We start from the raw sequence: 12,697 nt of genomic DNA on the forward strand, positions 1-12,697 counted from the left end.
ATTCTGCCATAAATGTATGCAATGTTATGCCTTGAACAAATTAATATCATTTAGAAAATGGCATGTACATTTTTATTGATATCATAAAGGTAAATAATAATGATTTTTACAATTCTTAAAAAGTCATATGTACAAAGGCATATTTCACATTTAATAATGGATAAAAAAAGATCTTCACTACTAGTTAGAAACTTAGATTGTGCAATTCTATTCACTAATTTACAGTTGAAAAAAAAAAGAAAAATATTTTTGAATAAATAAATTGGCATGGGAATAGTATGTGCACAGTATCAGAGGACTGAACATGTGCACTGTATCTGGATGTCACATGCCTCTCTGCATCATAAACACATTCCTGCAACACGTATAAAAATGGTACACTCTGGGACCCATCCTCTTCTTGGGTCCATGAAAAACACCTTTGAACAGTTTACTAGCACATGGTCCCATTGTAGAGACTACAGCATTTGTTAAAGTAGATGGTTGCGTTTGTCACCTGACTCCAGATACCCTCGAATGACACGGTCCCGTTGATCACCGCACTGTATAGAACAGAATGGAATAGAATAGAAAAAGAAAAGAACAGAATAGAATAGAATAGGTCTTTATTGTCATTGTCACAAGTACAACGAAATTTAAAGTGCTTCCCATCAGTTCATCATTCACAAGTCAAAAATTCTTACAATACAAATATGCAATGCAGGCCATTACGAGACAAAGGGTAGGTAACTTTAGAGGTGAAAGGGTAAACATTGCCAGACCTTGTATATAGGCCCCATACCATTTTTTCAGTCAAAGGTGGATAAAGAGGTAAACTCACCTATCGAAAAGCTCAGAACAGCAGTTTTGGATGTTGGGGTCAGTGCTCTCAAAAACAGAGGTCTTAAAATACTCAACACAGTCCAGAGGAGGTACAAAGAGGAGTCCTGGATAAGATAACGGCGCACAATCAATGTTGTTAGTTGTTAGTCAAGTGTAAACGCACTTTTACAGCCTTCCGGATTTACAGTAGGAGTTTAGGGCTGAGCTGTCAAATCTTGTGCATTTTCAAGATTCTCTAAGATGAACCATGTAGCCTTAAGTAACTTATGGTGCAGGTGAGTATGGCAATCTCATCAGTGTTGGTGCACACTAATAACTTTCGGTTCAATCAGAGCCATGTGTCGTGAGTCAAACAGTCACAAACAGCTTTTGGTCTTATAACAGTTACATACTACCCTGGAAATCCAGAGTTCTCGCAAATCTTGCACAATTTGAATTGTGTCTGCAAGATACTCTAGCAATGAGCAATGATGCTTATTATTTTTACCCCAGGCATCAGGGGAAACCAATCACATTGGTGTGTCTGATATAGGCGGGCCAGAGGTGAGCTAAACTGATGACAACAGCGCTGCAACGTTTAAAGTCAGTAAATATTGGTCGTAGTGTTATCCAATTGCGCACGGTGTGCCGCCCCTCGAGTTGGGCCATTACATTATTCGTGGCCAGACCCTTAATCTGAAAGACTACCAGTTACATACAAGCACATGGAGCAATTCTTACCTGCAACACATGCATTGATGAGAGACACACAGGTACCAGTTAGTAGAGCTCTCATCACAAGCTTGGAAATGTCACCCTTTCTTGAAGGACAGATGGAGGCTGCAGTGAAACACGATAACTCAGTCAATCCTTTATCATTACATAGCTTACGCTACACCGATATTGGAGTGTAGGAGCCAAAATGCCAAAATTCTACAGTGATACTCACACAAGCCCCCGATGACAATCCCAAGTGAACTGAAGTTGGCAAAGCCACATAATGCGTAGGTGCAAATCGTTTCGGACCTGACCTGTAACGACATGGAATGATCACAACATAGACTGTTTGGCATGATGCAAAACGAAGAAAACTCAAGACATGGCAAAATTGTGATTAGTTACAATAAGAATCGAAGACCCACTATTCTTTCAATGTCCAACACTCTTCCTGAATCTTGACAAGAGAGTCTTTCTGTGGCAAATTATAATCTATTAATTTGCAAAATATGTTGTATCATAGTTTTGATATGTAACATTTTACCACAAAACACAGATAGGGTGCCTCTCAACATCTCTCCTCGATCCTCGGTCCTCCATGCTCGTTCCCACTGATCCATAACTAACATTGGATAGACTATTCCATTGTTGCCACCCCATCATTCTTTATGTAGATCAGTGAGGACGAGAACCGAGGAAGGAAGGGAGGATGTATAAAAGACTTAATGAGAGGCACCCATAGTCTATGGGTTAAGAGGTGCCCACATCGCCCCCATCCACCCCAACCCTACACACCCACACACACAGTACTAGACTTAATTGGTATTTTCTTGTAGCCCTGGTCCCAGAAAAAATGATGTTAACAATAAATGAACTAATTCCTAATAAATCTGGTGGACCACTTTCTGTCAGTGCCCAGTGGTGGAAAATACCGAAAAACATTTTAAGGCATATGAGAGGTGAAATTGGTCATTGCTTATGTATAAAGCGGTCAATATTGAGCAAGTTGGGTATCAACACAAAAGATTTGTATTGTCGTATGTGTATTCAATGGGACTAGTCACTAGACCATGGGCTAGTAGGGGTCAACCTGTACCATTCCACTACTGAACTTAATGGTATATACTTGTAACCCTGCTCCCAACTTGAGAAAAAACATGTTAACAAGAAATAAACTCACTCCCACTGTATTTGGTACTTCCTAACTTGTCCTGAAGTTGGCACCAATTGGCCCAAAATGGGCCTTTGGCTCATCGAAACTGAGCTCATATGGCTAAACCCGACATGCCAGATCCAGAGCAAAGGCATGGTTGGATGCTTGACGAAAATGGAGTGATGGTACCTAAATGGACTGATGCTGACATCATGCTAGTTAATAATAATAAGTGTAATAATAGTTGAGCTTGTTGATATTCTTGAGAGGACAGAAGGGAACAATGAGAGTGAAGAGAGTGAGGATGATGAATTCTATTATGTGGAGGCCATGGCCACGTTGGGATGACAGATTCTGGTGACACATCCTGTCTTTAGGGTGTGGGAGAGTTACACATCATGGTATTTAATAGGCTACTGTATATAATGCATGATTATTAGTGCAGAATTATCTCTAGACTACCGTATATTTCTAGAACTGTATATAGTTTCACCTAACAGTTAATATTGACCGCTTTATGTAGGCAATGGGTGACTACATCTCAAAATGCCTCATTTCTTTTGTTCGTTTGTTGTTTGGTTGGGTGTTTTTTTTTTGTTGGGGGGGGGGGGGGGGGGGGGTGTTCGGTACAAGTTAGAAGGTACCAAATACAGTAGGAATAAATTAATTTCTTTGTTAACGTGTTTTTTCTCAAACCTTGGGACCAGGGCTCAAAGAAAACACCATTAAAGGGACACTTCACCGATTAGCATTAAGCTTTGTATCTTTAGAAAACCAGTCATGTTTTTGAATGGTTGTGTATCATTCCCTCAGTTTGCCTTGAGATGGGAGAAATACGCATTTCAATGTTGGACTTCCTGCTTTCAATGATGTAAAAATCATTGAAAGCAGGAAGTCCTATTCATGGGCCTCATTGAAATCTGTATTTCTCCCATCTCAAGGCAAACTGAGGGAATGATGCATGACCATTCAAAAACATGACTGGTTTTCTAAAGGTACAAAGCTTAATGCTAATCGGTGAAGTGTCCCTTTAAGTTCAGTAGTGGGGTAGTACAGGTGAACCCCTCTAAGCAATCGAAGAACCCCCTTAAACAATGATACAAGTAGTGTAAATGCTGGATAAAAACGTATGAAATACTGCCAGAAGCTATCAATCATTTCAGAGAGCTGATGGCACAGCTCTTCAAAAAAAAACCTCCAATCCATCCATACAGAAACTGAAGAGATCTTTTCGAACATGAGACCAGTTCCGAAGGATAGCAAAAAATGGTGGTTACTCACAGAGATGAGTTTGTTGGCCTTCAGCTCAGACAGTTTCTGATAAGCAATGAATTCGTTGAGGAAGAGCTTGGTACCAATGAGCTCAGCCACCTCGTAGGCCTCTTCTATAGGTATACCCATCATGAAGGCCACAGGCATGAAGACGTAGGAACAGATTAACTGTGGGGAGCATGAAAGAGATGCTGAATGCAGGTACAGTAAGACACTTGCCCCTTCTTTATGTACTGTACCTGGTATTAACACATTTGAATCAGCATAACAGTTGAATAGACATCAGTTCAGATCACTACCATAGTTGGTAAATCCAAATGAAATGGCAAGGAAGGGAGCATACAGCCACAGAATCATACATCTGCATTTGCAGGCTACATCTGACGTAAGACAGGAGGACTGAAGCATGACAGAGCACAATAATGTCAACCAAGAACTTAAAGGCAACATAGTTTTTCAACCTGACAGTCCATTACCTCAGTCAGCAAAAGGTACAGTATGTTGCACATTTGTATATGTAAAATACTCGGATCCAAATGCAGTTCCCAGCTCAAACAATTTGATTCATTAAGATATATTTTCCAAGTGATTCTAGAAGTTGAACATGACATCCTGAACCCCATCTGGTGCCCTGAAAATCGTATACCTGCTAACTAGGGCAGGGCATCTATAATGTATTCAAGAGGTATGCGTGACCCACAAACCTGAAATGTGAGTCCTGGATAATCCACCAAGCCCCCCAACCAATCCAAAGCTGCGTTAACAAATGCAAGGATTGCCAGGAAAGCTATCAGGTTAGCGGCTATGTTAGCCACCAGTCCGATGGAAGCTGAAGCACCTCCACTGGCGGCCTCCAAAATATTTTGCTCCCCCCTTTCAAAAAAAAAGTGAAGTTCAGAATAACCACAAGGATTGTCATAACAACACAGGGGAAATGGCGGTAAATTATGGTAATCTTCCTGACCAGCACGGCAGGAGAAATACAGCATTCATCTGTTTCATCAGATACCTTTCCACAGGTGTATTAATTAAGCACCAGTCTGTCTGCATTCATAATCTAGCCGCTTGATTTACTGTGGAAAGGGACCTGATGAAACCCATGAATACATCTTACATCATACATCAGCTACAAGAACCTTACAATAATTCAGAAGACAAACATTTCCTGCCTCAACTATGGAAGGGCATTGTTAACTTACCCTCCATCCACTTTCACATTTTTACTGTCCTTAAATTTGCTCTCTTCCGTCTCAGGGTAGGAAAGCTTGGAAATGGCCAGAGCACAGGGGGCAGCCATAACAGAAGCTGATATTAGGTGGCCGGCATCAATCTGTTGGGTGGAGACCACAGATGAGATATCACAAGCCTAACTGCTGACTTACATCATAACCAGTCAATGATAAACACTCAGAAGATGAGCCATATCTAATATCTGATCTCATGTATGAGCCACATCCATTTTGACAATAGAGGCCACAACTCTTAGCCTGGAGACCAGACTCTCTTCTTCTCGTAGAGTCTGGCCTAGATGCATTGGCAAACGTTTATCTCCTGGTTTGTGGACACTTGTCTGAAGTTCGAATTCACTGGAGTTCAATCACTAACGTTTGGTAATGACGTATGATAACCATGGGGGACACAACGATAACGATAGGCTTGAAACTTAAATGGAATCGCTCTTGGTAACGCCCTCTGTTCGCTGATTGGGCGGAGACGCAGTTGCCGGAGTAAACAAAGCTGAATCAAGCTATACCAGACGGAGTGTGAAGATACAGTAAATGAAATTGAGCGGAGGTGTAGTCAGGCGGAGCCAGGCTACACAACTCTAGCAGATCAAAAGAGACTTTTATTGGTATTATGTACTGTTCTTAAATTTGCTCTCTTCCGTCTCAGGGTAGGAAAGCTTGGAAATGGCCAGAGCACAGGGGGCAGCCATAACAGAGGCTGATATTAGGTGGCCGGCATCGATCTGTTGGGTGGAGACCACAGATGAGATATCACAAGCCTAACTGCTGACTTACATCATAACCAGTCAATGATAAACACTCAGACGATGAGCCATATCTAATATTTGATCTCATTTATGAGCCGTATCCAATTCCATAATAGAGGTCAGTCCACAGCTCTAGCAGATCAAAAGAGACTTTCATTGGTGTTATTATTGTAATCAGCATGAGGCGATTCTGGCCAACTAAGAACAGTTGGCCAGAAAAAGCCAGTTGGCCAGAAAAAGAAAAAGAAAAAGGGGAAAAAGTTTGAAAATAATGACTTCACCTTTGTTCAAATACTAAGTCTTACCCCAAAATTGATGAATGCTCCCATGACACTTCCAGCAATGGTGGCAAAGCCTCCTGTCATGACTGCGTGGATCTCTGACTGGGTCATGTCACTCAAGTATGGCCGGATTAGGAGAGGAGCTTCCGTCTGCCACAGAGTATCATCAGTTTCATCAGTAAGTACAGCGGCTCTTAAAATGAATATGTTGAAAACAACACATCTCTGTGTCCAGATAAGGGACAACATAGTTTGAGTTATTTCCAACACATTGCTTCTATTATTTGTTACACAGTATGTGTTGAAAATAACACAGTTTGGGTTGTTTTTTTGCAGATCTCTGTGTCCAGATAGGGACAACACAGTTTGTGTTGTTTCCAACACATTCGTTTTGAGAGTGTACGTAGTGCCCTCGAGTTTATTCAGTTGACTTTAATATTGATTCCTTTATAGGTTTTAAGTAACTCTATAACATGTTTGGTTGTGATGGAGCAGGCACCACATCAACTCCAGATCGCCTCCTGAATCAGGCCATGTGGTGGTTCCTTAAGCATGTTATTGTTTCATGGGGAGAACAAAGCATCCATCCTGTTTTAAGTCTCAGATAGATACAGTGGGTATAGTAAGTATTCACACCCATGCTAAAGTTGACTAAAAAGAGGAATATAAAATCATCTTTTGAAAATTGATTGTAATGCCTTAATTCAAAAAATGAGTAAAAATCAAACCGCTAAGGACACTAATTTTCTTTGTGACTGAAGAATGTATCGTAAATAGATAAATGTTCTTCCTTAAATACAGGTTGCATAAGTAATTGAACCCTATGTTAAATTCCCATAGGAGCAGGAGGATTTTTTATATGTTTTTATTTTTAAAGGCCAGCTATTTTATGGATCCAGGATATTATGCATCCTGATAAAGTTCCCTTGGCCTTTGAAATTAAAATAGCCCCACATCATCACATACCCTTCACCATAGCTAGAGATTGGCATGGTGCTTTTTCCAGTTAGCCTATTAGCCTGTTTGATTTGCATTGAGCTCAATGAGCATCAAACAGGCTAATAGGCTAACTGGAAAAAGCACCATGCCACTCTCTAGCTATGGTGAAGGGTATGTGATGATGTGGGGCTATTTTAATTTCAAAGGCCAAGGGGTCTTGATCAGGATGCATAATATCCTGGATCCATGAAATAGCTGGCCTTTAAAAATAAAAACATATAAAAAATCCTCCTGCTCCTATGGGAATTTAACATAGGGGTCAATTACTTATGCAACCTGTATTTAAGGAAGAACATTTATCTATTTACGATACATTCTTCAGTCACAAAGAAAATTAGTGTCCTTAGCGGTTTGATTTTTACTCATTTTTTGAATTAAGGCATTACAATCAATTCTCAAAAGATGATTTTATATTCCTCTTTTTAGTCAACTTTAGCATGGGTGTGAATACTTACTATACCCACTGTAGATAGATAGATACTTTATTCATCCTATAATAGATGGGCTGCCAAAGCTTATCGCAAGACATTGCAACGGGTGTCAGAAGTTAGCTGTTTTGTAAGGAAAGGAATTTATCAAATCGAGAGGAAATGTTTTGCCAGTGTTGCCAAAACTTTTGTTTTTGTTTAATTAGTTGTTTATTCAGTTTAATTTTCTTTTGATTTTTGTTTAAACGTGTGCTTTCACCTCACCTGGCCGACAAAGATGTTGCCTGCAACACTCAACGTCTCTGTTGCTGTCGTGCCCATTGTAACTTGCATGACCCAGGATATCTGAGAGAGGGAGAGAGCAGTTGCATAGCTCCTAGTCATTACACATTCCATTCAATCGTCACTTACGCTCTACAGCAGTCTGTGAACAGACAGGGGTCTTTACCTTCAAAATGAGCCACTGCATGATTCCAAGGTAGTAGAGGACAGACATGATACTGCTGAAGAATATCACAATGGGCAATGCCTGCAGAGTCACACATATGGCATGAGGAAATATCAAACTAGAGAGGACAGTTGTAAACAGCCAGCACACACAGCCAGCCAATGATTACAAGTGTTGACTAACCTGGAAGGCAAATAGTTGTGTGATCTCTGTTCCAAACACAAATTCTGTCCCAGCTTTTGTGTAGTCCAAAAATATCTGAAATGAGACAGAATTTAATTCATTGTATACAATGTTATTTCAGTGACAACCACAACTGTCACAATGATCATTGTTGTAATTATGATTGAAGTGTCACTGTTATTTTAGGATAGCATATTCATGTAAACTTTTACCATAGCAAGATTAAACTTAAAAACTGTGTTCAATTTAGGTCTGTCTTCAGCAATGAAATTACCTGAACTTGATCTCCAAGCCATTTGAATGTAGTGAGACCTGGTTCTGTCCTTATCACAAACAGGCCAATTGCAAACTGCAAACCAAGGCCCCAAAATACAGGTCGCCATGACACCTATATTTTGCAGAAGAAAAACATATACGTCTGGTTTAAAATATGTATGAATGTGGGTGAATGTGGCTCATAAAAACATGTGAACACATTATGCATTTTCAAGGTTTGTGGTAAAGTCCACAGGAAATCCAAAGTCTACACAATGTGTTCACAGATAAGAACATGTGGTAAACTGCAGAAACAGGGGTGTGTGCCTTTGTAGAGGAAAAGACATGCCAGCACCCTTCTGACCGTAAACAACACCACCCTTACCGCCGATCGGTGGGCTGAGAAGAGGAACAAGACCAGGATGAACACACAGATGCCCGCAAACGATATGAGCTGTTCTGGCCGCTGGCTGGTGTCTACTGCGAGCCAAGCCACCAGCAGTCCAAGCACAACCAGTATGAAGATCCTGCAGAATTCAGAGTGAAAGTCTCTTCACTTCATGTAAAGCATGAGAGGAACACTTCATTTGAAATTCAAGCAAGTTTAGTATAAAACACTACCTCCTGTGAGAAAGGAAACATATATGGCACATAATAGACCCCTTTGCAGAAAAGGTGTATGCATGTCGGCGTCAGAAGGCTTTCCATCCCATTGAATGTGTGTGTGTGTGTGTGTGTGTGTGTGTGTTTGTGTGTGTGTGTGTGTGTGCGTGCGTGTGTGTGTATGAATTGCCATATTGTGTGATAGCTGTGTATGTCAGGTCAATGAATCTCAGGCCACTTGCTAACATCGTCTACCCATTCTGTTATCAACTCAGGATCAGGCAGACAATCGGCGTTAGATAAGACTAATTTTTCTAAGGTGCGGTTCGTAGCGCTTGGGTAACATTGACAGCGCATAGACAGCTCAACATGACGGTCTATTAGCTGCGCCATTTTTCTGAACCCATGCTGCACTTGCACCCACATAGACTCTGGATGATCACAACCATTGAAGGGGTCTATAATAGTAATGTAATATATTACAAGTGCATAACAATTCTTTTCATTACTATTTCTGATGTGATTGTAAATAACTAAAAAGATCCAAAACATATTTCACTGACCATTTTATCCACCTCAGATTGCTCTTGAAAAACCTGTGTGCGGGCTTGAAGCATCGCTTAATGTCCTCTCCCTTGTACTTTTTTACAAGATCGTAGACTGCAGAGACCACTGCCAAACTGGTGAGAACTACAAGGGCAATTGCCCTATTAAAGTTAATCACACATGCTGCGATGAAATATGCAACATAACCTGTGGAAAAATCAGAGAAAAACAATTATTTAGGAATCCATGTTGTAAAACAGTATTTCCACATATAAGTTTAAATATTTTCTCGTCAAGATAAGCTGTGATTGGGAGGAATCTATAATGTAAAAGCCATACCTGCTCCAAGTAAACCCAATACAATGTACTTGATGACTCTGGAATGATCCTTGCAGTATCTTTCAGCTACATTAATGGGTTCAAACACCTTACTGAAAAACACAAAAATAAGTGTGAGGTATCATTTATACAACAGGACTCATTTTTATCAATCTTCCCTACGGGGTTCATCAACTAATTGACTTCACCGAAAAGGAGACCTGTTCCACAGTATCATGTAAGTTGTAAACAACTGCACTAAAGTACAATACAAACGGACCCACTGCCAATAGCTGTAATGTTAGCACCAGCACTGTACCAGTAATGGCTTGTTGACAACTATTACGAAAAACATTTCAACTAGTAAATATCAGCAGTCATGAAACCCTTAAACCTCAAACTTCCTAAACACAAAGTTGAGATACAACAGGTTGATGCAATACGATGAAAAACATTTCGAATGACAAATGACAAAACTAATGACTAATTACAAATATGAGGTACTCTCAGGATATTGCAAAAACAAATTCATCATGGTCTCATGGTCAGAAAGTCACTCTCACACCAATTACAGGGATACCATTCATCCAGATATATTGAAATCAGTGAGTTTCAGATACGTCAGAAGCGAGGATTCTTGCAGTAGAGTGGCCTTTCACAGATTACACAGGGCTTGGACCATGACTCTTACAAAGGAATGAGAAGACCAAAGACACAAGCTACAGAGCCTATGATGCAGGCAACATAAGGAGGGTAATGGGTATGCATTCATAATGTTATGCGCATACATTCAGAGAAATAAATATGTGACCACAGTCAGTTATTCCTCAAATTGGCATTCTGTGCTATGTCAGCTGTAAAATATTGCACCATTGGAGCACATACCTGAACAATGATTTTGATACTCTGGTCGATCCCTTATCATTTTCATCCGTGGAAGCCCTGCTGTGACTGTCACTGCTCTCCTCCTAGACCATTGAATTATTCACTTGTCAAATTGAGGTTAAATAACCAGGAACAAAAGAAGCAAATCACTTTTTTTCAGCTGACTCAGAGCAGAGCCCAGTGCTCTCTCTCGCACGGATTCCCACAGTTTCACTCCAGATTCAGGTATCAAAAATCTGATACCCGCCAGCGCTGAAACTTACCTCTGATTCAAATGCTTTATTGTCCACACCGTGTCCATTGGGGTAAACACCGTTCAGCTGGATAGCACGTGTCTCCGCTGGGGAAGAATGAAGAAAATTACATACATGGATACATCTTCAAAGCACCTACGGGTGAAAATAATTCCTCCATGCACAAAGAATAACAGCCAGGTAAGGGGCAGACAGCAAATGTAATAGGGAGCAAGAGGAAGAACAGGTGCAAATAACACCTTTCCAAGCTTTACTTGGAGAGAGCAGGCTAATGGCTTACTCATTGTGTGTCCTCTTTTGACTGAGAGACAAATGCCATGTGTTTGCAACAGGAACAGGAAAATATACTCCTTTCTCAGATCTTATCAGTAATTAACCACGTGGTTGTGAATCTGTGCTCAGTCACTCCGTGCAACTCTGATTCAGAACAATAGCACTCTCCAAATTCATCTGATTTATGACTTTGGAGGTCCAAGATAAGGGATATGGACAGGTTCTTCAGAAGGGTGTACGTCAGCCGCTTTGAACAAAAGCCAAATCCCATAACCATAACCATACCCATAACCAAATTTGTTCATCAGTGTATGTGTAACTTATGCTTTTTGTTTTTGTTGGGTTTTTTTGTTGTTGTTGTTCAGAATAACCGATACCAAAGGAAAATTCTAAATAAGATCTCTCCATAGTCTATTCTAGTTCTCCTAGACATAACTGAGCCCAATTTAATGAGATTCTGGCCATGTTGTTTCTTGTATTTCTTCATTTGAACTCCTAAGAAATAGCCCTTCTCATGTACTCAGCCCAAGCTCAACTTCAGAACTCATAATACCCTTTTCTATATTTTTTATTGTTCCTCTTTTCTCATAACTTGTTGAGAAAACAGGTGAGCTGTTTTATGAAGAAAAGACAAAAGACTTGCAAAAGACAAAATAATTGCAAAGTAACTGTAATTTACAGTAATCTAATCTTAAACTATAATCAAATCAGTCAACTTGTCTTTGACTGAATATCTGACGAGTCAAATGCCAAACAAAACAAGATGTGATTTATGGACCTCTTGTGCAGGTCAATAAAATGCTGACACTGATGTCTTTTAAACCTTCAGAAAATTTTAATTTAGCCTTTTAGTGATCATTTGATTTTTTTTTTCATGATTTGATTTTTAGATGTTGCTAGTCTGTATAACTGTGCATTATTTTGAGATTTTGTCTAGTCCTGGGGATCCTTTATTTTGTATAAGTAATAAACATGTTTGTCTGTATAAAGGTGGTGCAATTGTTAAGGGCCATAGCACACTTGCATAATGTATGTCCCAGCTACTTCTTAACAAGATAGTTGTGCATTGACTTCCAATAAAACGTTCTACACAAGAGGTCAGTGTTTTGCAGAATAGACATCTTCATGTTCTGTGGACACTTTCTTACAGTTTTTCTCAATTGTTTACAGACAATTTCTGGTACTTGACACAATTCCCATAATATGTACTGTAGCTCATGCACCAACCTCCTAAATCGATTCTGCTGAACTATAAGCACAATTTCTGCTTTACACTCAAATTGCAGTT

General features: G+C 39.9%; 1 protein-coding gene across 1 annotated transcript; it reads right to left on the reverse strand.

Annotated features, from left to right (window-relative positions):
* Positions 1-3: 3 nt before the first annotated feature.
* On the reverse strand, positions 4-11,437 carry slc28a1 (solute carrier family 28 member 1). The gene is made up of 18 exons (XM_062546616.1): positions 11,417-11,437; positions 11,146-11,222; positions 10,883-10,965; positions 10,019-10,110; positions 9,697-9,886; positions 8,916-9,057; positions 8,550-8,663; positions 8,276-8,350; positions 8,093-8,173; positions 7,909-7,989; positions 6,242-6,367; positions 5,143-5,273; positions 4,648-4,816; positions 3,953-4,111; positions 1,751-1,832; positions 1,543-1,641; positions 821-926; positions 4-542 (listed from the first exon to the last, which is right to left on the reverse strand). Exons 1-18 carry the CDS (start codon positions 11,418-11,420, stop codon positions 434-436), a joined length of 1,920 nt encoding a protein of 639 aa, XP_062402600.1. The 5' UTR covers positions 11,421-11,437; the 3' UTR covers positions 4-433.
* Between the last annotated feature and the right edge of the window lie 1,260 nt (positions 11,438-12,697).

This window comes from Sardina pilchardus, chromosome 10 (assembly GCF_963854185.1).
Source record: "Sardina pilchardus chromosome 10, fSarPil1.1, whole genome shotgun sequence".
Taxonomy (NCBI): domain Eukaryota; kingdom Metazoa; phylum Chordata; class Actinopteri; order Clupeiformes; family Clupeidae; genus Sardina; species Sardina pilchardus.

Excerpts from the sequence above, each read along its gene's own strand:
- slc28a1 (XM_062546616.1), bottom strand. Across the intron at positions 10,966-11,145 it reads ATAAAGCATTTGAATCAGAG|GAGGAGAGCAGTGACAGTCA; the intron begins GTAAGTTTCAGC and ends TCAATGGTCTAG. Across the intron at positions 927-1,542 it reads CATCAATGCATGTGTTGCAG|GACTCCTCTTTGTACCTCCT; the intron begins GTAAGAATTGCT and ends TATCTTATCCAG.